Source organism: Girardinichthys multiradiatus, chromosome 14 (genome assembly GCF_021462225.1).
Source record: "Girardinichthys multiradiatus isolate DD_20200921_A chromosome 14, DD_fGirMul_XY1, whole genome shotgun sequence".
NCBI lineage: Eukaryota > Metazoa > Chordata > Actinopteri > Cyprinodontiformes > Goodeidae > Girardinichthys > Girardinichthys multiradiatus.
Window position 1 is genome coordinate 7954119 of NC_061807.1, and position 23449 is coordinate 7977567.

The 23449-nt window shown below is 39.1% G+C and overlaps 1 protein-coding gene and 1 pseudogene across 1 annotated transcript; both read left to right on the plus strand.

Annotated features, from left to right (window-relative positions):
• The first annotated feature begins 1153 nt into the window (after positions 1-1153).
• Positions 1154-11602, plus strand: LOC124880600 (annotated as a pseudogene).
• Positions 11603-17990: 6388 nt separating this feature from the next.
• On the plus strand, positions 17991-22927 carry LOC124880622 (myelin-oligodendrocyte glycoprotein-like). The gene is made up of 3 exons (XM_047385898.1): positions 17991-18110; positions 20208-20552; positions 22128-22927. The coding sequence occupies exons 1-3, from the start codon at positions 18041-18043 to the stop codon at positions 22229-22231; spliced, it is 519 nt and encodes a 172-aa protein (XP_047241854.1). The 5' UTR covers positions 17991-18040; the 3' UTR covers positions 22232-22927.
• Positions 22928-23449: the final 522 nt, after the last annotated feature.

The window sequence follows — 23449 nt, forward strand, 5'->3', positions numbered from 1 at the left end:
GAAGTCGTCTCAGTGTGTGGTCAGATCACATGACAGAGAGCTTCCCCTGGTCCAGGTATCTGAATAACATACAGCTGTCTCCGTGTGATTTATTCTAATGTCTTGTGAATTCTTTCAGCTTACGGTGAATAAACGAACACGCAAGAAGACCCCTTGGGGGGGTGCTTCAACAACTGCCACAGTTTCCTCACATCGCCTTCAGTCTGTCTCTCTTTCTTCAGACGTACAACATGCTTCCTTCAAATATATCTACATTCATTAGAAATAAATATATCGCTGTGTTGATTCAGCTCCTCAGAAACAACAAGGCCAAATATAAAAGAGGACACAAGATCCATTTGTGAATGGCTAAAACGTTTGATCAGCAGAAGGTGACGAGCATCCAAAGCTTTGAGAAATTAACCATTTTCCAACACAGTTTATCAGCAGTATTGAGATGAAACCTCAGCAGATCATTGAGAGGCAGACATCATTTCTAATAACTTAAAGTACAGAATGACCCAGAGGGGGAAATCAACTATAGCCTTTTATTAAACTGCTGCTGCCTTGTCTTTCAGTCATCAAATCAGTTCCTGCTGCATTAAACTTAATAATGACAACATCCCTGAATACGAGACACAACTGCTAAACTACTGCGTTCATCTTTCTGCTCGGGTTCTGCAGCTGCGGTTCTGTGGTTCCCAGCTTTGTTCCTTTTATCTGTGGTCAGCAGCATGTTTTTGGTATAAACAGTAGAAACTGTTTCTGCTTAGAGAGGAGTCTAGTCAGGCTGTGATGTGACTCTCCCGTTTATGAATCACTAATCAGTGTCATCATGGTGCTTTTTGGTTTCTCTCATCATTCTGTAACATATTGATAACAGGTTTCTCTCTGATTAATTCATAAGGTCATAGCTACCATGTTTCTAATTATTGGAGCTGCTCCAGTAACAAATGCATGGACTAGTTTTTCAGCGTCACTCCTGGACAGGATATTTCTAATTTTGGCAATGTTCTGGAGATGAAAGAAGGAAATCCTAGAAACCTATTTAATATGGGATTTAAATGACATGTCCTAGTCAAAGTTATAATGTGAAGAACCTTGATTTCATACCAAGGATTTTTACTTTAATCTATAGGTCAATTAATGCTATCCAAAGTGACTGACTCAGCAGTTTCATGCATCATCTGAGCTGCTGCTGGGCAAACAGCGCCCTCTGGTGGCCACCAAAAGAAGACATGAAGGAAGGACACTAAGCTGAAGAATGAAGGTGTGTTTAACAGCTAAACATCAGACTGTTATTTTAGTTTATTATATCTGGTTATGTTTTAATGCATATCTTACATATAAGGAGTAACCTTCAGCTTCTCATTGGTAGATGAACTTTGACATTTGACCTTTTACCCATCTGCTCTGCAGTGTGTTTAGTATGTGTTAAAAGTTATTTCTTCACATCATGGAAACAACTTTTCACACCTTCACCACTAAAGGCAGAGGAACCCAGCTTCACAGTCTCAGAGGAAGAGGGCGGGTTTCACTCTGGTTCTGGCAGAAACCAGTCCGATCTCTGAGACACGATGAAGCAAACATCTGTTAGTCTTCTGCTCTGTATGCTCAGATTCTCTGATTTGGTTTTTAATAAGTTATATATGTTAGTTTATGTTGTTGAGCTGAGCTCTGAAACTGTATTTCTGTCAAGAATGGATCATTTTTCTTCTCTGCAGTTTTGACCTCGGAGTTGTGCTGCTCAGCAAACCAAAGTTTGATAACTTCCTGTTTTACTCAAAATGTTCTGGATTATCTGACAGAATCAATGAGATCATTTAACATGTTAATAAGAGACACTTTAAGAAATCTCAGATCCTAGAAAGCTCATTTTACAAACAGTAAGAGTAAAATTATTGAATATTAATCTTGTTAATATTCTTCCCAAGCAGAGATATTCAGCCATCTTGATTTTCTTAGTTAGATCATGAGAGTAAAAAGCTTCGTTCCAACAAGGAGTTGAAAACATCAGGATGAAGGAATCAGATTATTTACTGAGATGAAACTTTATCCACTTCATTTATTTACTTTGTTTTCCACTGATCATGGTTCCAGTTTAATAAACTCTGATGTCCTCCATCGTATTTTCAGCTGTAGTTTAAGGCTTTCAGTAACCAGATGTTCATCTATGTGATGTTAGAATATTACTGTTAGAAGCAGCTATGAGAAACAAGCAGGATGTGTTTCAGGTTCAGGTTTTACTGCAGGACTTTGGAGCTTTGATGAGAATAAAACCAAGCAGCAGTTTTTTATTCCAGTCCTCCCAGCTGGTCTGACTGTGAGTCTCAGCAGATCCCAGTTCTTCATGAGAGACTCTGTGTCTCTGAGCTGTGAGGAGGACAACATCTCTACTGGATGGACTGTGAGGAGAAACACAACCAGAGGAACCAGAACTCAGTGTGGAGATGGATGGGGAGAACCAGCTGGTTCCTCCTGCAGCATCAGCCTGAATGTTCCTGTTTGATACTGGAGTGTACTGGTGTGAGTCCAGAGAGGGAGCAGCCAGCAGCAGCATCCAGCTCACTGTCTCTGGTAAGATCAGACTGTGGAGTGTTGTGGAATTTTCTTATCAAAGTGGGTAGAAGTTGACTCATAACAAGAGAAAATCCGGACTTTGTCTTATAAGTCTTATTCAAAGTCATTCAGCGTTTGAAGACCCTGACACTGAGGTTAGTCAGTGAAACAGAGTCCTGATCAACATTTACACACAGTATTTATACCAGAACATGACAGTTTTATCTCAACTTCAAAGAGTTTTAGAAATATGGCCCCTAGACCCTCCCCGGGTCAGAGTTAACAAAGTTATTTATGAGGGCACCCATCTACCTTCCCTTGAAATATACACTTCAGGAAGTGTTAACCATAAAACTCTCCAGCATTTGAATTTAGAGTTCATCTGCTCTAAATAACAGAACACTAATAAAACACAGAGGTCAGAGGAGAGAGGTGAAGGGAATATCAGAGCACTTTAAAATAATTTTCCATTACACTCCTTTCTTCTGATTACAAGATAATCACATAACTAAAAGAAAATTCTACAAAACCATCACCCAAGGAAAAACGACCTCCACCAACCGGTTATCTGGAAAGAAAGTAATTAGAGCATAAGTAGTATCAATAGGAACTGGTACCAAAAATGGTTGATCATTAATAACATGTGAAATCAAACAACAAACATAACAACAATCATTTCTTATCTTCCTCACGGTTTGATGCATCAGTTGCCACCAAACATTATCAGTATGATCATAGTAGTCAGAAAAGTGATGAATCTCTCTTCAAATCTGCTGATGAATATTATTAGTCAGATTAACCACACATTATCTTTGCTGTACCTTTTCCAAAATGAACACAAGTTATAAAAATATTTGCAATACCAATTATTAGCATCAGAACAGACTATCTTCCATTTAACTGCATCGTGACCTTGAAGTGGAATGTCCTTTCTTCTGGTACTGAAAGCAAACAGTTTTTTTTTCTCAAAGAAAACAAATGATAAACAACTTAAAAAACAAAGAATCCTGCTGACTCTCCTGAGTGGCTTCAAGCTGCCCTATTACCAGTCTGGTACAGGTGGGCGGTCGTAGGAAGCTCCTCTAGAAATATGTTTAGAAACAGGAACTCTAACCTGCTGGAAGTTAGGCTTCCATAGTCCAACTAAACAACGGTGGAAATGAACACATTCAAATTTGTAATAATACCATAATGATAAATATCAAGCAATAAACATAAAAGTTAGATAAAAGCATCCGAGATTTCCTCCTCAGAGTCAGTCTCGCTGTCAAAGTGGGAGGAAAGAATCTCTCACTGTGGTGTGTGTGCAGTGAGGTAAATGACCTTATGATTTCTAACTTTCAGGCAATGCGATGGCCTTAAGTAGATTCTGAAATAACGTTGCACTGCCCAAGGGATTATTGTGCCCTTGTAAGAACAGTGTTCTTCAACCACCTCTTCAATCACTCGCCAGTGATCAGCTTACAGTTCTTTGTCTTGTGGTGGTCCGCTGTCCTCACACCTTTCAGGCCGTGGATGATCCAGTTGGAAGCTGACTTGTGTCCTGGAAGCCAGATGAAGCTGGAGGAGCTGGAGCTTTCCTGCAGCTTTCCTGGGTGTCTAGTAGGATCTGATATGGGCCATTCCAGCACCTGGACTTCCTGTGTTTTCTCCTAAATTCTCTGACCAGAATCCAGTCGCCAGGAATAACGGACTGGAGGGTGGAAGTGGCTGTTTCTGGTAATGCAGCCTTCACCATCTGTGAAACTTGAGAAAACACAGTGGACAGGTTTTGACAGTAAAACAACATCCTATCTTCACACAAAGATGTGGAAGAAAATTATCTTGGCAATATCCCCATGTCCAAAATAGGAGACCTGCCACACAGCACTTCAAAAGGACTGAGATTTACCTGTGTCCTTTGTCTCAATCTTATATAAGTGAGAACAATAGGTAGAGCCTTCACAACACTTGGCTAATTTTCAATTCAAAGTCCCATTCTCAAACCTAAGTGCTTAACTACATGAACTTCATCAAAACATCCAACAAAATCAAAAGAATTGATCTTCTGACTTCACCTGATATACTAGCAGTGACCATCAGCTAAATATTCTGAATATTAAAAATGTGACATGATGTTTGAGGAAGGTCTGATTACAGGTCAATATTTCATAGTTTCAGAAAACCCAAAAATAATTTCAAAAATGGTCTAATCTGTGGAGATATAAAATTTCACAAAAGAATCAACACCATAATTTCAGAGAGGTTTTCATAATGTGGTCTTAGGGAGCTATGCACCATTTATAGAAACAAAGTACAACGTCTCTCTCGCATTGTCTCTAAGTCCTCACTGGAGGTATGAGCTGCCCTTTTTCCCATGAGTGCTAAAACTTTTGGAACCCCATGTTGCTTTATTCTGACATTCCCCTCTTCTGGCGCAGGGTCCAACCCATGCGACAATCCAGCAAAAAGTTTGTACAAAAATGTTCTAGTAACCAAGATCACATTACATAGAACCAAAGAAATGAATTCTGATATAACTATGTGTCATTATGAATTTAACGAAAGCAACATAAAGAAAATCCAGATGTTTTTAACTGCAATTCAGTTCCATTAACAACTAAACACAAACTTTAGTTATTCAGTTCATCAATGTCTCACTTAGAAATTAGTCACATATCATCCTGATTTGTCTTGTACAAAGATGAGTATTAGATTAATGGACATCCAATGTAATTCAGATGAATAAACCCTACAAATTGAATCTAATAAATAATTCCCACCAAGTATAAAGGCATGACTCTGATTCTTTATCAAAAATATATTCCTTACTTTTGCATATCTTGAACTGTCAGCTAGTTTAATGGCACCAGGGAAACTTTCAATCTAATAAATCACCAATGATTCTGCATGCAAAACTAATTCTTCAAACTAGTTTAAACTATTTCATTAACCTTTTAATAATAAAACACATAAATCTAAAAGTCATGCTACATCCTTAATTAGTATACAAAAAAAAACATGTTTTTAAGGCAACAATCACTACAAGCATTTTGATTCTATTGTCTCTTAAACAGTGTTAAAACTCAGGAAGGGAGGTGCTGAGCGTTACCATGACAACAAAGACATGAACCAACCTAGTAGGTGGGCGGAGTCAGGCAGAACTAACCTCTGATTGACAGCCTATGGGCGGACCCACAGTTTCTTCATCCCATCCCACATTAGTGTAACTTAAACTACAAAACTGTTAACATGAACCTACCTGAGAAACAAGCTGCTTCTTAACTCTCCTGAAAACTCAAAGTTTTAATCAATCTGGGATTTAGAAACATTATTCTAAACATGAATTATTGTCATGCAACATATAAACAAACATTAATTCCAAGAAAATAAAAACAAAACATCAAAGACAAACAAATGGCCAAATTTGAAGCTTCAAGAATTCAAAGAAATTTTTAACAATCTCTTTTCAGAATATGTTTTCTCAGCCATATATTTTAATACTATAATTGATCAATTTTGTTATGGCAATCTTCAGGATCCTGTTTTTTAAAAATGAGTGCACAAACTATTTAGAAGCACAGCAACAGTTTTCTCTTATATGAATCCAAATTTACTGATGCTGAAACCTTTTGCTAATTCTTTGTACTGTAACTCTGTAATAATAACTACAATCCTGAGAGTTATTGTTATAGTTCTCTTTTTGTTTTGCTCAATTTGATCGCAGCTGCATTGCAGAATTTCAAGTTAAATGCAAAGAAGTATTTTTTATTTAATTCAATTCAAATTCAAAGATACTTTATTGATCCCCGAGGTGAAATTAGAAAAGTCAGCATTGACATTTTTATGTTATACCCAAACTAAACAAAACTGCAGTGTTTGACTTAATCAGAAATTAAGATAAGAAGCTTGTCTCCAAACTGGACTTTTTCCCACATAGTGTTTAAAAAAGAACAAACATCATTTTCTTTAATTTGGCTATTTAAATTTTGAGAGTTGGGGAAAACTTATTACTAGAACCCCTCTTTAATAATCCAAATGCTGATAAATGTTCCAATATTTTATCTCTTAATAATCTGAAATTACCTTGTGTATCTTTGTACTCATATGTATTCTTTTAATCTTTAAACCCTAAGAAATCAAACAAGGAGACTTGAGTTTGAGCCGACCATCCTCTTACTGTTAAGAGGGCCTTTATTTCTTTTCTTTTCCTAAAATAAAGGATTTTACTTGTCTGGATTCTGTTATAAAAATCATAACCTTGGTTCCAAAACTAAACTCTTCAACCCCAATCTGTGTCCCCAGAGTAGAAATTTTGAGTATTATTGCATTTCAATGTCACCAAATGACTGGAACTCATCATTGGCTTAGATCTATTTTAATAGTTAATCGGTCTACCTTTAATTAAGTATTATAATTTTATGGACCCAAAATCTATGGCTTACGGGCTTCAGGAGTCCAGGAACCACAAGTTGAGTACTACTGCATTGAACAATGGTGTTAACTTTCTGCAGAGATTGAAGGATTGGCTAAATATATTATTTCTGCTTGGACAATAATCAGATTTAAAATTATTAGTTCACAGCTCCTAATTTACCTCAGATCATATTTGCTTCTAACACAGTTCATAAGAAGCTTCAGACAAACATTATGCTAAAAAAACCAAGAACAAAAACCAGATCTGTTTTAAAATTAAGAAAAAGCATGCTTAAAAAAACTTGTTACTGTGGTGGAAAATAACTCCACGGTTCTGAAGGCCTTTTCATGCAGTCTTTTAGGAAACATGAGATTAGTTTAATTTTTGTGTGGTACCACTGTCCAATCAGATTCTTTCTAAATAACCCCATTCTTCATTCTCATTTTAAAGGTTTGTTTTACCAAGGAAAATGTGTTTAACAAAACCAATTACTCTCAAAATTTTAAAAGGTTTTAGCTGCTGATATCTTATAAAACAACAAGTGTTTTAATATTTCTATGCAACACAGAACTGATTATGTTTCTCTTTCCTTCTCCAAAGGGAGAAAAAAGAACCTGCAGAACCAAACCTTTCATAGTTTTTGTCAGGACTTGATATAAGGTACAGTGTAAATAAACACGCTCCATGAATCAGAAGAGGGAAGAAAAAAACACTAATATAACCTCTTCCCAGCAGCTGCTGTGAAAAACAATGAATTTGTACTTTCCACAAGCGTCAGTTAACACTTGCGGACAAAAACTGCACCAAACTGTAAATACTGTGTCAGAGACTGTATGAAGACCATCTGCAGTAGAACTAAGCCTGTTTTAATGAGGTCTCTACCCATTAGATTTATGGGATACAAACTCTGACAACAGAAAATAATATCTGAAGGAGAAACCCATCAGGTTTTACGCATGCGCTGGGTTTTAAAAATGCTCCATCATGAGATCTGTCCTGAGAATAACATAGAAACACTTGGTTACTGCTGAGTTTTGGAGATGTTGTAACTTCCTCTGCATTTTCATAACTTTTAATAACTATAATAATTGACCCTAAATATTCCACGACGAAAGAGAACTTGTTTCTCTGAAAGAATTAACTGGAAAGTATCAAATGAGTTAAGTTATCACCCTTTTAAAGATACTTTTCTAACCCTAAAATAATATTTTAACCCGCTATATCTGTCCACGTCAAGCCAGCGTCACATGAGCAGCGGTTAATAAGCGTTCTTCATTGCAGAAAATAGGAAAAGATTTATGCAAATGTGTGTTTGTACGTTACCCCCATCAGTTTCTAAATCGCTCCAGAGTCAGACTGTCATGGCACACAGTTCTCTATCAGTCCAAAAATCAACCAGGCCCTTCCCCGGTCTGTTGGTGAGACATTCAATCATTCTTTGTCCACTTTAACTTCTCCAGGAGGGAGAAAGAAGAAACTTTGCTCCGGTTTCTCTTCTGCCCGCATAAGATGTGCTTTCAATATAAATCCAGTGTATCACTCTTCTGGCTCTTGCAAACAGCATGGATCGTTGTCCATCTCAGTGGGTCCAGACTTCTTCTGAGTTTCGTTTTTTTTTTTTTTCCTTGTAGAAAGTCACACTGCGATTTTCAACATGCAGGAAAGCAGATCTCTCTCTTTCAGGCCTTGCTGGAGAAGCGTCTCTGGTGGAGTAGCCATGGAGAAGGGCAGGTTTCTAAGGTCCAGACTCAAAAACGCAGATGTTGAACTTAAATCCCATATATGTGTGTATTTGTGTGTGAGAGAGGCAAAAGAAAAGTTTAGTATAGGTTCAGATTTTGTACAAATACATATTATCAGTCAGTCAGTCAGTTGTCCACCTGCCTGTCACTTCCTTCCACAACATGAACTATAATCCTTTCTAAAACAACTTTCTTTTCGCATCTCTAATGTCCCTTTTCAATTTTACCTTCTTTTCCGACTGATCGCAATATTTAAGACAAACAAAACTTCCTTCAGGAAAGTTTTAACTCTTTAACCCCTTAATTGATGCACTCTGTGCTTTTTAATATTCTTCTTATGTTTTTTTTATTTATTTTTCCATCAACTGTTTTACTTGAAACTTTTTAAACTATTTAACTTATTCACACTCAAACTTCCACGCTGTGAAAAACCAAACTTATCTTCCAAATTAAAGCACATTTAACACAAGCATCCCCACTTTTTCCTTTCATTATTTTATAAATCAGAGTATGAAGAAGGAGACACCCCTGATGCCTCAAGGTTCCGGAACCATTTTTTTTACCTGTTCAGCGGCACGTCTGCCCACTGGCTTTTCTCCTTTATGAGGTGTAGAAAATTGCTAAAAACCACCCGCAAAACCCTGTGTTTTGCTTTATCTTATTGTTACCAATAAGAACCTCCCTGCAATTCCTTTTGCAGGGTAACCGGGCCCTCAGCTGATGTCCTCCCTCTCGCAACTCTGGAACCTAATTAATTAATTAGGAGATGATGGTTAATGTGTAATAAAAATAATAATATACATTATATCATACAGAGCAACTTCTCACCCAGATATATTTGAAGACAAATTGTTCGGATCTAATCAGCCAGAAGCCGCAGGCGGACATGAGGACTCCCCTCCGTAAAATGGAAGTGGACTGAGGACAACGTCTCCAGGCTGGCCAGGCGTCCGTGTCCCATCATGCGGTCTCCTCTGGCACGTTAGATCCTGTTCGTGACGCCAAAATTGTTGTGGAATTTTCTTATCAAAGTGGGTAGAAGTTGACTCATAACAAGAGAAAATCCGGACTTTGTCTTATAAGTTTTATTCAAAGGCATTCAGCGTTTGAAGACCCTGACACTGAGGTTAGTCAGTGAAACAGAGCCCCGATCAACATTTACACACAGTATTTATACCAGAACATGACAGTGTTATCTCAACTGCAAAGAGTTTTAGAAATATGGCCCCTAGACCCTCCCCGGGTCAGAGTTAACAAAGTTATTTATGAGGGCACCCATCTACCTTCCCTTGAAATATACACTTCAGGAAGTGTTAACCATAAAACTCTCCAGCATTTGAATTTAGAGTCCATCTGCTCTAAATAACAGAACACTAATAAAACACAGAGGTCAGAGGAGAGAGGTGAAGGGAATATCAGAGCACTTTAAAAGAATTTTCCATTACAGGAGTTAGTGTTGATGAAGCTGTGTGGAAATGGATGAAATGCTGTGTTGAGGTGGATCAGAGATCCTGCAGAGTCCTGTCCTCCCTGTGATGGAGGGAGATGACGTCACTCTGAGCTGTCAAACAAAGACTTCCTCCAACCTCCCAGCTGCTTTCATTAAAGATGGCTCCCTCATCAGGACTGAGCCTACAGGTCACATGACCCTCCACCATGTGACCAGCTCTGATGAAGGTCTCTACAAGTGTAACATCAGTGGTCATGGAGAGTCTCCATCCAGCTGGATCTCTGTCTCAGGTCAGCAGCTTCTCTGACTGCTTCAACCTTCATTACGAGACAAGATCTAAATAATTATCTTTGGTTCATTTCAGAGAAACCCACCATGACTCCTCCACCTCCATCCACCTCTCCTCCACCTGCATCCACCTCTTCTCCTCCTGCATCCACCTGTCCTCCACCTCCATCCACCTCTCCTCCACCTACATCCACCTCTCCTCCTGATTCTCAGTCTCTTCTCCACACCATCATGTGTCTCACATGCTTCAATGTTGGTGTTTCGCTGCTCTTACTGGTTTTACTGGTTCTTCAGTTTGTTCAGAGGAACCATGAAGGTGAGAAACAAACTTCAGGATTTTACTAACACTGTCAAATCTGAATGAAATAACCCTGGCAAAAATATTAAATGTGTCCTTAAAACAGTTCAGGTTCTTAGATCTTGTTGCATGAACATGTTAGAAGAAAGTCCAGATACCAAACAGATCAGTTCTGGAGGTTCTGTTGGTTTATTTCAGCTGGTGTTGGAGAAGCTGGAGCAGAACCCCTACCAGGCAGAAACCAGGAAGTATCAGATGGTGAAAAACAGCCAATGAGATGCAGCAGACGTTAAATTCTCTACATAGAGAATATTGGAGATTCTCTCTGCAGCCTGTGGTTCTGTAGTCATCGTGTTTCCTGTTTCTGATGGAAACCTGCAGCTGGTTGATGACCTGAATGTGTCTGAGGTCTGAAATGATGAAGAGTAAATGTAGAGAACAGAGCAGACGTTCCAGGAAAGTTTGATTTGAACCAGGTCAGAACCAACCTGCTGCACCTCAGGTCTGCTTCCTGATGGGTTTAGAGCTGAAAGCTGTGGTGGGTTAATACAGCCCAGCTGATTGGTCTGTAAATGAAGAGCTCCAAACAACTCCTGTTAACACGTTGCTCCGTAATCTGAACCTCATTGTTGTGAAACTGCTTCCAGTGATGTTAATGAAGTCCAGTATAATCTGTGTTTTGTTCTGCAGAAGCTTCTCCAGCTGCAGTTTCCTCAGCAGTGAGGACAGCAGACGTCCTTCAGGGACAAATCATCTGCAGAGCCAACAGGAGCAGAGACACAGCTGAGACTCAGAAACTCAGAGACGTCACTCAGGATGTGATTTAAATTCTGGCATCTAAAATATTTCATGTAAATCTGGTTTATTTACGCCTCCTTCCTGATTAATAACAGCAGAATGTCCTTAAAGGTGGAAATAAAGGTTGTCTATATGCTTTAACTGATGAATCAGATTATTAATCCTGAAGGATGACAGCTGAAGCAGCTTCTTCCTGTTTCACAGCTTTAGACTGACTTGAGGTTCTGGAAGCCGAAACCCAGTTTGAACATCTGATCATTTTCTGCTCTCTGATAACAACTTTAAATACAGAGTCTGTCTGAAGGTGGCGCTGTGGTCTGCTCTGATGTTATCACTTAGTTTAATCATTTTTCTGGACTCCAACATTGTTTCTTGTTGAATAAAATGCAATAAAACTGATATATTCATCTGATTGTCATTTCTCTGTAGAGACAGGGTGAGCCTGCAGCTCCTGTGGACGAGTTTCCATATAAAAAATAGGAAATGCTGAGTTTCTGCAGAATGTTTCACCTTCAGGAACTCATAGTCACAGGTGTTAAGCTTCAGGTGTTGACAGATACACAGATGTTCTATTTTGAGCTGCACCTCTCACTAAGTACATTTTACATTCAGAATTACCGTGTACTATTTTGTTATATAAATAAAAACAGCCGCAGGTGTATAAGCAAGCAGGGTGTAATCTTTTATTCTCTTCATCCTTCTTTCTCTCCTCCACTCTTTCCTCCTTTTCTCCCCTTTTTCCCCCATCTCTCTCTCTTTTTTTTGAGCTTCTTTTTTCCTTTTCATTTCAGTCTCCGTGTCCGTAATAATTGAAATATTCCCACAGAAGTTTATAATAAAGTTTCTTTTATAAATATCAAGCAGAGCTTTAAAGCATTAGCTGTGATGCTCTGCTTGTGAAAGTAAATCTATTGGGCCATTTCTTGGCACTCAGACAACAGTTCTGAGCGATATTCTGCTGGACAGGACACGGTAAAAAAAAATGAATAAATAAAACAAAATAAAAAATTTGTCCAGAAAAGTGGAAAAACAACTTCTTAGTTTTTGTTAGCAGTTGAGTAAGTTTGTGCTTACCTGCTACGTTCGTCTGTATCCTGTGCATCTCCTTGGGGCTAAGCCCTCCTTGTCCTTTGTAAACCTAGTGACACCCCTGACTAAGACTCTGAGGTCAAATAGTTTCAGGTTCAGTCATGTCTGTAGCTGGAGATGTTTGTGAAGGTTGAAGTCAGTTAGAAACCATCACTCCCAGTAACTCAGAACAGGAACAGAAAGTAACAAAGTTTGACAGATAAAATTCCTGCTGATATAAAAGGTTTTATATTCAGTGAGAAACTGAGTTTACAGCCTAGATAATAAAAGGCCTGAAGGACAGAGTCTGTAGGTTCTAATCATTGCAGCTCCATGAATAGCTCCTCTGTCATTTGAACCACAGTGTGATATTTTCCTGTAAATGGAGTCTGAGATGGAAATATCACATGAACTAATGGGTTTTTATGCAGTGAGAGTGGAAAGATTCGGAAATGTTCCTACATGATGAACTGTTTAACTCTGGGTTTTGGCTTTTAGTGTCAGAATATTAAAGTATTATTTCCCAGCCCACAGTCCCTCAGGTCCAGAACCAGTAATAATCAGTCCAACATGTTCAGAACCAGCTTTCCTGTCATTAGTCTGAATCTGCAGACAGTCTGAAGAACAGAACCAGAAACAGTGACTCTGAACTCTTTAGATTTGATCAATTTCAGCTCAGCATTGTGATGGAAATTATTTTATTATTATTCTCCTTTTGAAACACTATGTTGGAAAAATCCAGTTTGGAGTCAAATTTCTTAGCTTCATTTCTGGTTAAGTTTAACACTGCATAAAAATGTCAACGCCGACTTAAAATACTTATTTACATTTAATCTGAGCAGAGAAATTCTTGAATGCAGCTGTGATCAAATTGAGAAACAAAAAGAGAATTATAACAATAACTCTCAGGATTGTAGTTATTATTATTACAGAGTTACAGTACAAAGAATTAGCAAAAGGTTTCAGCATCAGTAAATTTGGATTCATTTAAGAGAAAACTGTTGCTGTGCTTCTAAATACTTTGAGATCTTTTAGGATTATGTGCACTCATCTTAAAAAAAAGGATCCTGAAGATTATCATAACAACATTGATCAATTACAGCATTAAAAGATATGGTTGAGAAAACATATTCTGAAAAGAGATTGTTAAAAATTTATTTGAGTTCTTGAAGCTTCAAATTTGTTCATTTGTTTGTCTCTGATGTTTTGTCTTTGTTTTGATGTTTTGTCTTTGTTTTGATGGAATGAATGTTTGTTTATATGTTGCATGAAACAATAATTCATGTTTAGAATAATGTTTCTAAATCCCAGATTGATTAAAACTTTGAGTTTTCAGGAGAGTTAAGAAGCAGCTTGTTTCTGAGGTAGGTGCATGTTAACAGTTTTGTAGTTTAAGGTTCATTAAGATGGGTTGGGATGAAGAAACTGTGGTCCCGCCCATAGGCTGTCAATCAGAGGTTTGTTCTGCCTGACTCCGCCCACCTACCAGGTTGGTTCATACCTTTGTTGTCATGGTAACGCTCAGCACCTCCCTTCCTGAGTTTTAACACTGTTTAAGAGACAATAGAATCAAAATGCTTGTAGTGATTGTTGCCTTAATAACATGTTTTTTTGTATAATAATTAAGGATGTAGCATGACTTTTAGATTTATGTGTTTTACTATTAAAAGGTTAATGAAATAGTTTAAATTAGTTTGAAGAATTAGTTTTGCATAAAGAATCATTGATGATTTATTAGATTGAAAGTTTCCCTGGTACCATTAAACTAGCTGACAGTTCAAGATATGCAAAAAGTAAGGAATATATTTTTGATAAAGAATCTGAGTTATGATTTCATACTTGGTGGGAATAATTTATTAGATTAAATTTGTAGAGTTTATGCATCTGAATTACATTAGATGTCCATTAATCTAATACTCATCTTTGTACAAGACAAATCAGGATGATATGTGACTAATTTCTAAGTGAGACATTAATGAACTGAATAATTAAAGTTTGTGTTTTGTTGTTAATGGAACTGAATTGCAGTTAAAAACATCTGGATTTTCTTTATGTTGCTTTCGTTAAATTCATAGAGACACATAGTTATATCAGAATTCATTTCTTTGGTTCTATGTAATGTGATCTTGGTTATTAAAACATTTTTGTACAAACTTTTTGCTGGATTGTCGCATGGGTTGGACCCTGCGCCAGAAGAGGGGAATGTCAGAATAAAGTAACATGGGGTTCCAAAAGTTTTAGCACTCATGGGAAAAAGGGTAGCTCAGACCTCCAGTGAGGACTTAGTGACAATGCGAGAGAGACGTTGTACTTTGTTTATATAAATGGTGCATAGCTCCCTAAGACCACATTATGAAAACCTCTCTGAAATTATGGTGTTGATTCTTTTGTGAAATTTTATATCTCCACAGATTAGACCATTTTTGAAATTATTTTTGGGTTTTCTGAAACTATGAAATATTGACCTGTAATCAGACCTTCCTCAAACATCATGTCACATGATGAAGTTCATGTAGTTAAGCACTTAGGTTTGAGAATGGGACTTTGAATTGAAAATTAGCCAAGTGTTGTGAAGACTCTACCTATTGTTCTCACTTATATGAGATTGAGACAAAGGACACAGGTAAATCTCAGTCCTTATGAAGTGCTGTGTGGCAGGTCTACTATTTTGGACATGGGGATATTGCCAAGATCATTTTCTTCCACATCTTTGTGTGAAGATAGGATGTTGTTTTACTGTCAAAACCTGTCCACTGTGTTTTCTCAAGTTTCACAGACGGTGAAGGCTGCATTACCAGAAACAGCCACTTCCACCCTCCAGTCCTTTATTCCTGGTGACTGGATTCTGGTCAGAGAATCTAGGAGAAAACACAGGAAGTCCAGGTGCTGGAATGGCCCATATCAGATCCTACTAGACACCCAGGAAAGCTGCAGGAAAGCTGCAGGAAAGCTCCAGCTCCTCCAGCTTCATCTGGTTTCCAGGACAAGTCATCTTCCAACTGGATCATCCACGGCCTGAAAGGTGTGAGGACAGCGGACCACCACAAGACAAAGAACTGTAAGCTGATCACTGGCGAGTGATTGAAGAGGTGGTTGAAGAACATTGTTCTTACAAGGGCACAATAATCCCTTGGGCAGTGCAACGTTATTTCAGAATCTACTTAAGGCCATCGAATTGCCTGAAAGTTAGAAATCATAAGGTCATTTGCTTCACTGCACAAACACCACAGTGAGAGACACATAGGAAACATACAGGGAAGACCACTACACATTTGCACATAACCTTTCTCTGGATGATGGACTGGTGACGTCTGCAATAGAGAGACAGTCAAACATGCGCCATGATGCTTATTCTCCTTAATTTCTTAATATTTTGTGGCTACTAGGCTCCTTTCCCTGGACAGCAAGGATCAGCCAAATTATTTCTACCACTTTGACAGCGAGACTGACTCTGAGGAGGAAATCTCGGATGCTTTTATCTAACTTTCATGTTTATTGCTTGATATTTATCATTATGGTATTATTACAAATTTGAAATGTGTTCATTTCCACCGTTGTTTAGTTGGACTATGGAAGCCTAACTTCCAGCAGGTTAGAGTTCCTGTTTCTAAACATATTTCTAGAGGAGCTTCCTACGACCGCCCACCTGTACCAGACTGGTAACAGGGCAGCTTGAAGCCACTCAGGAGAGACAGCAGGTTTTTTTTTTTTAAGTTGTTTATCATTTGTTTTCTTTGAGAAAAAACTGTTTGCTTTCAGTACCAGAAGAAAGGACATTCCACTTCAAGGTTACGATGCAGCTATATGGAAGATGGTCTGTTCTGATGCTAATGATTGGTATTTCAAGTATTTTTATAACTCGTGTTCATTTGGAAAAGGTACAGCAAAGACAATGTGTGGTTAATCTGACTAATAATATTCATCAGCGGATTTGAAGAGAGATTCATCACTTTTCTGACTACTATGATCATACTGATAATGTTTGGTGGCAACTGATGCATCAAACTGTGAGGAAGATAAGAAATGATAGTTGCTATGTTTGTTGTTTGATTTCACGTGTTATTAATGATCAACCATTTTTAGTACCAGTTCCTATTGATACTACTTATACTCTAATTACTTTCTTTCCAGATAACCGGTTGGTGGAGGTCATTTTTCCTTGGGTGATGAATTATATTGTAAGGCAAAGCAGAAATGTTAGTAGATTTTCTAGTGAGACTAATTTAATGTGTGCTTCTACAGGAACTCTTTATAGAATTTGGGGTAATAGAAATCCGATTAAAGATCCAGATATTTGTATTGCTCAGGAGGAAAGTAGACCTTATTTCCTTGAGATGACAGATGGTATGAATAGCGATGGATTTTATGTTGCTTAAGATGCTATAATGATGTGATGTCTCTAAATTGTTTGGAGAGTTACTACTGATGTTCAGCATTTTAGTGGTATACATGGAGTTTTGGTGGTTTATTCTTTTACAGTGTTGCTGTCCTTGTTATTTCGGTTTTGTTCTTTCCTTTTCTTTTTTCCTTTTCTTTTGATTATTTTCCTGGGTGATGGTTTGCTAGAATTGTTTTGTATAATTATCTTGTAATCACAAGGGGGAAGTGTGATGGAAATGATTTTATTAAATGTTCCAAATGTATGACCTTTAGGTTTACCTCACTCCTCAGAACATCTGTGTTAGAGGAGGAAGCTGTAAAAACCATTATCAGAAGTTTAATGGTTAAAACCCACAGTTAGGATGATGTGTTGGGAAGGACAGATGGGTTCCTAGATAACTTTGTCACCTCTGAACCCAAGAAGGGTCTGGAGTCATAAAACACAAACTCTTTAAAGTTGAGATAAAACTGTCATGTTCTGGTATAAATACTGTGTGTAAATGTTGATCAGGACTCTGTTTCACTGACTAACCTCAGTGTCAGGGTCTTCAAACGCTGAATGACTTTGAATAAAACTTATAAAGACAAAGTCTGGATTTTCTCTTGTTGTGAATCAACTTCTCTCCACTTTAATAAGAAAATTCCACAACAAACCTTTAAACTTTTTCAAATAAAAAGAGTTTTCACAGGATGAAGAACCATCAGTTTTTCCTGTCCAGGTTTGGGCATTTTTGCTTTTGGCTGAACATAATAAATGTCTTTAATTTTGGTTTGTAGATAAAAGAGTCCGTTAATAAATAATTAACCCTGTTCTGGTTGGACCAGTCCAGGCGGGAATTGTTTTTCCTGATGTTTTAACGTCAGACCTGACCCAATAAATCCTTTAAAATATAGTTCTGTTTTGACCAGTTACACTTCATTTAGATTTAAGTAGAACTGAATGAGTCCAGCCTCCGTATAAATGGTACACCAGAACTTTATTTAAATGTGGACCTCCAGGCAGCTTCAGCAGAACCGGTTTATCTGCAGCTAGTTGAGACAAGACCTCATGAGGAGGAGTTTGGGTCCTGCTTCTCTCCAACATGGCTGCTTCAACGCTGCTGCTTCTTTGGGTTCTGGTGTCAGAATGTTTTTCTGGGTCGACAAATCCTGGTAAGCCCCGACTGAAATTGACCCTGTGAACTAATATTTTCTGTCATGGCTCGGATTAAAGTGAAGAAGGTGGATTTTCTCAGAAATGTTGATGTTTTTAGCAGTAAAGTTTTAGGAGAGTTAGAACCGTCCCACTTATTAGTGCTGATGTTACTCTGGGTTCTGTCAGAGTCCAAATGGATTCTACTCTGACCCAAAACAACATTAGGTCTGTTCAACCTCATTAACTCATGCAGTTCAGGTCAGAAACAGCTGAAAGTATGGAGGAAGGACAATCTGAATGAAAACTCATTTAAAGCTTTTTCTTCTTTTCATGTTTTATTAAAATAAAAGTTCTGCCTGTTTTTCTGCTGAGATGTTTGCTGGTATGAAGACATATTTATACGTTTAGTAAACTTACTGATCCGCAGGAAGGTAACATGAACTTTTTAGCTCAGTTTTTATCCGTGGCTGTTATCTATGAAGGGTTCATCATGTAAATAATCCCTTCATTAAGTTCTAGCTGAAGATTGGAGGCATTTTCATTTTGACAACTAATTATTACTAAACAGCAGCCATCTGAGACCCTTTTATGGTTAACTTTACCTCAGAGTCATCATTTCTTTTTAGAAATGAATACTTTAGTGAATGCATTTTATATTTTAAACATGAATCCAAACCACTTTTGTAAATTAATGTGAATTATCATTTGTATGAGCGCTGAAATCAAACTTTAGATTGTTTTAATAACCAAGCCTTTAATAAAGTCAGAAAAACAATCAACAACAGATTCCAAATTTCATTGCAGTAATTTAAAATGAGAATGTAAAAATGTCACAACCGAGCCCAGAACCAATGAGGAAACAAACCCAAACGAGGTTCTGACGGATCTTCAGGTGGGCCTCGTGGCTTTAGGTTGCTGGTGAAAAAGTTATTCAGATCAATTCCTTTACCATAAGCTTTTTAATGGGTGGTTTAATGTTGAGTCACTTTTATTTAAAAGAACAAAAAAAAACATGAAAACCAACATAGTACCTCCAGAACCCAAAGTTGTTTCTGTCTTCTACAAAATGACCCGCGCAAAAGGAGACAGGAGGTCAGAAATCTAACGTAAACTAAGTAAAACTAAGAATCTTCATCTTGATCATCCGTGAAGCTACGGCCATCTTTATCGGGGAAACCAGACGGTCACTCTGTGTCTGTCGTAGATGGTCTGAATTTAAAGAAAGATGCTCTACAGCCGTTCTGAGCAGCTTCTCATCCAGCAAAGAGGGCTGCTTGGCGCTGAAGGTTGAACAAGTTGAAACATATAATTTACAGCTTGCCTCCAGCACCGACCAGATGAGACAGAACATGCTACAGCAGGTACTTGAAGGCATCATTTACCCCCACATGAGCCTGGTATTATCAACAACCAAAGAGGGTCCTCTGATCACACCTGTGGTCCAAGGCGTGTCAGAACCAGTGTCCTCTTTGACTCAGTGACATCAGGGTGACCCGACTGAGGCCAGATGGGGGAGGCTTTCTTTGGTACCGGCTCTAATCGAGAGGTTTACGCAGCTTTGAGAGTAGAAAGACCCCAGAGAAATAAACTGTCCATTTCTTTTAAAATCCATCCATCGTCTGTACCAGTTTGTCCTTGCAGGGTCATGGGTGGGCGGCGGTCTGGTCTCCGTCTCCAGCATTCATTGGGCAGGAAGCAGGGTCCATCCTGGACAGGTCTCCAGTCCGACACAGGACAACATGGGACAGACAACCATGAACACACACAAACACACACACCTAAGGGCAATTTAGAGACCAGTTAACCAAACAGCCATGTTTTGAATTGTGGGAGGAATTTGGAGGACCTGAGGAGAACCCATGCATGCATGAGGAGAACCTGCAAACTCCATGCAGAAAGGTCACACTGCTTTCACTGTCCATTGCTGCTGCAGAGCAAAGCGGAGCTTAAACAGATCATTTAGATGATGGATCTCAGGATTGGATCTGTGATTCCTTTGGTCCAATACAGAGACCAGTGTCCTGTCTTCACTTTCTCATTTTTCAGGTACGGATGTGGAAGTGCAGAGCTCCACTTTGACCTCTTTGACCTCTGTGTTGTTCCCTCCACTGCAGATCAGAAAAACATCAATGCAGAACCTGGACAGAACATCATTCTGCCATGTCGGGCTCCAGACAGCAGACCTGTTATAGTTGTAGAGTGGACCAGGAATGATCTGGAGCCTCAGAGTGTTTTTCTATATCGAGATGCGCAGATTGATCAACTTAACCAGCATCCAAGGTATAAGAACCGGGTGGAGCTGCGGGACAGAAAGATGAAGGACGGAGACGTGTCTTTGACTCTGAAGAACGTGAGGAGTGATGACAGAGGGAGTTATGAGTGCAGAGTTGTCCATGCTGAGGCAGCAAGGAGATTTAATTTGGGTCCCATCAGCATCATCAACCTGGATGTTGCTCCACGTAAGTTTCTCAGTGTGTTTGTCTGGATCACAGTTTTCAGCAGTGTCCTGGTTGCTGAAGTGAGCCTGAAACATCTCAGATGTTTGTGTCTTCTGTAGATCTTCAGGGGTTGCAGTGGGGATCTCAAGAATACAGCTCACCAGAATTTATTCATCCATTTCATGTCTTTCATTTATTGATGATGGGGAGAAAATAGCTAATTACTTCTCCACCCGGTCCTAACTCATTCTTTAGGTTCCACTGAAGCTTCTCCAACCAGAGGGGATAGAGATCCTCCAGTGAGTTCTGGGTGTACCCTAGGATCTCCTCCCAGTGTGCACCCAGGAGGCATCATTATCAGATGTAAACTACCTCAGGTGACCCTTACATTATTAAGGAACAGTTCATCTTCTCCACGCTCCCCAAAAAGGACTCTTCTCGCCTCCCTGTTTGGAAGGCAGAGCCCAGCCACTCTTAAGATGATTCTCCTGCTTGTCTCCAGGGTCATGATCTATATTTCATGGCCTAAGATAAGGTTAGGGGTCGAGATTTGTCTTTCAGCTAAGCTTCTTCTTCAGCCTGGAACTAGCCCTCTTCTTGGACATGAAACCATGATGTTTTTATCCATCTCCTACTTCATCCTGTTTACAAGGTACTTGAACGGTTCCCTTTAGGCAGAAACTAATTCTGAAGCTTTGAGTTCACAAAGTTCTAATGTTGGTTGTGCTTCGACACCAAGCAGCAGTCCAGCTTTCCTGACCTTCTTGGGTCTCTAGAGGGAAGGAGACCCCCCTTAGATCCTGATCTGAGCTGTATTTTGTTAGCGTGGGTTTTCCATAACACCAGGTTAGATTATAAAACAGCCTGTGGGTGTACCTGGTATGAGGCCAGAGGTCATAGATCAGTTTAGTTACCATCTGATGATGAGTTGCTAGGTTAGCTGTGGAGAGACCTGGTAAACCCAACATGTGGTGAAGGTGAACAGGGAACATCTCGCTGAAGCCCCTGATCACTGGGGAATCGCATCTCCAGGAGAGTTGCTCCACATGCTGACAGAGGTCTTGGACCTGGAACCTAAATGGGCCACGTTCAGGGTCTCTGTTGAAGATGTGGATAGAAGGTGGATTTTGTAGCTACAACTGAAGGACATCAGTGATGGTGGAAGTTGTCAAGATCAAGAAGGAGGCTCCAGAGCTTGGTTGTGCCTGGGGTTTCCTGACACGGTACCAGATGGTCAGAAGGATCTCTAACCACTGTGTCCTCTGGAGCAGATCTTTAGTCTTGTGGGGTTATGCAGGGGATCATGGGAGTTTATTGTCCTATCTGCTTGTGCTTTGTGGATCTGACGAAGTCTGGTGACCTTTGGGTGTGCAGGACGTGTTTGGGTCATTTTTAAAGGAAAATGACTCCCTGTTCAACCAAAGCAGAACTTTGTGTCTGGGTTCTAGACCCCAGGTCCAGTTTGTTTCCAGAGCGGTGACCAGAGTCCAGTATAGATCATTTATCACAGCAGTTTGAAGATAAAATGGATTCTGTTGTGTTCTTCAGTCGCCACCAACCTGACACCTCATACTCACATCTGGTTCTCCTCCACAGGGTCACAAGCTGTAAAAAGAGGAACCAAACTTGGACCTACTGGACTGATGATTGGTCTGACCTCCTTCCTGTTAGCTGTTGGTGTTGGTTTTGAACTTTTGTAACTCAAAGTTAGCCTCCTGCTAAACAACCACCTGTCTTTAGTTTGTCAGAAACAGCCTCAGTTTGGGTTTCCTGATGCTGAGGGCAACAAAACGGGAATAAATCTTAGACCAGTTCAGGAGAAATGTTCAAAAGAAAAGATTATTGTCCTGAAGAACATTTTCAGTTGGAATGGTCGTCTCTGGTTTGAAGACAGAAGATTTAAAACGTCAAATAGATTTAGGCTCAAGGTTAAATATGATTTTATGATCCATTAAATGGGTTTTTATTGATGGTTTGTTCATTTTTTGTATTTTTGTGCCGCTAGTGGCCTTTTTTCTATAATCTCTCTGGGATCAACATCTTGTGGGATGTTCTTCTCTCTTTCAGTTTTCATCTCTCAGCTTCAGTAAAACTGAATCATTTTCCAGAAAGCCTGCAGGTTAGAACAGGTTCAGTTGTTGCCCAACTGCTCCACCTGTTCCTGCATGCAGGAGTTGATGTATTCATAAACAAATTTCACCTGGATCTGTTTCAGGGAAATTCCTAAACCGAGCAAGATTTCTGGTTTTTGTGAAGAAAAAAAATAAACAATTGAAATAAAGCCGTTTTAATAATTACCTGAACTCTGTAACTGAACAGGAAATAAAATCTGTAATGTGAAGAATTGATGTTTTTCTATTAACATGTTATCACAAAATAAGAAGTTGTTTAAAGAACGTGTTGTTGTCATAATGTGTGGTTCTTTAAGTAAGACCCAAACGCAGGCAGGAACTTAGGATGAGTTTAATTATAAAAATTAAAAGCAAAGTTAGAAAAAGGAGAAAACTCACAGCATGGTAGGAGGAGATGAACACATGAGGCATGGACAGGCAGAACACTGTGGTGAAAACAGGCATGGACACCAGACAAGGCAGACAGAAGAAACCAGAACCGGACTGAGAGAAGAGAGGAGCTTAAATACGCTGAGGCAGAGTAGGAGAGATGGTGAGCCAATCAGAAGAGTTCATCAGAATCAGATGAAGAGCAGCTGTGGCAGAGAGAAGAAGAGCTGCTGAAGGAGGAAGACTAAGGCCCCGTTTACACGACAACGTTTAGTTGCGTTTCAACTGTTCATTTATACGACAGAGGCGCACGTTTTCCATGAAAATCGCACCACTTGAAAACGACCCGGTCTCCGTTGTCGTGGAGACGGGAAAAATGGGGAAGTCGCAGCTCAGATCTTACTTGTGGTGTTGACT

Excerpts from the sequence above, each read along its gene's own strand:
- LOC124880622 (XM_047385898.1), top strand. The coding sequence starts at position 18,041 with ATGGCTGCTTCAACGCTGCTGCTTCTTTGGGTTCTGGTGTCAGAATGT. Across the intron at positions 18,111-20,207 it reads TTCTGGGTCGACAAATCCTG|ATCAGAAAAACATCAATGCA; the intron begins GTAAGCCCCGAC and ends CCTCCACTGCAG. Across the intron at positions 20,553-22,127 it reads CAACCTGGATGTTGCTCCAC|GGTCACAAGCTGTAAAAAGA; the intron begins GTAAGTTTCTCA and ends TCTCCTCCACAG.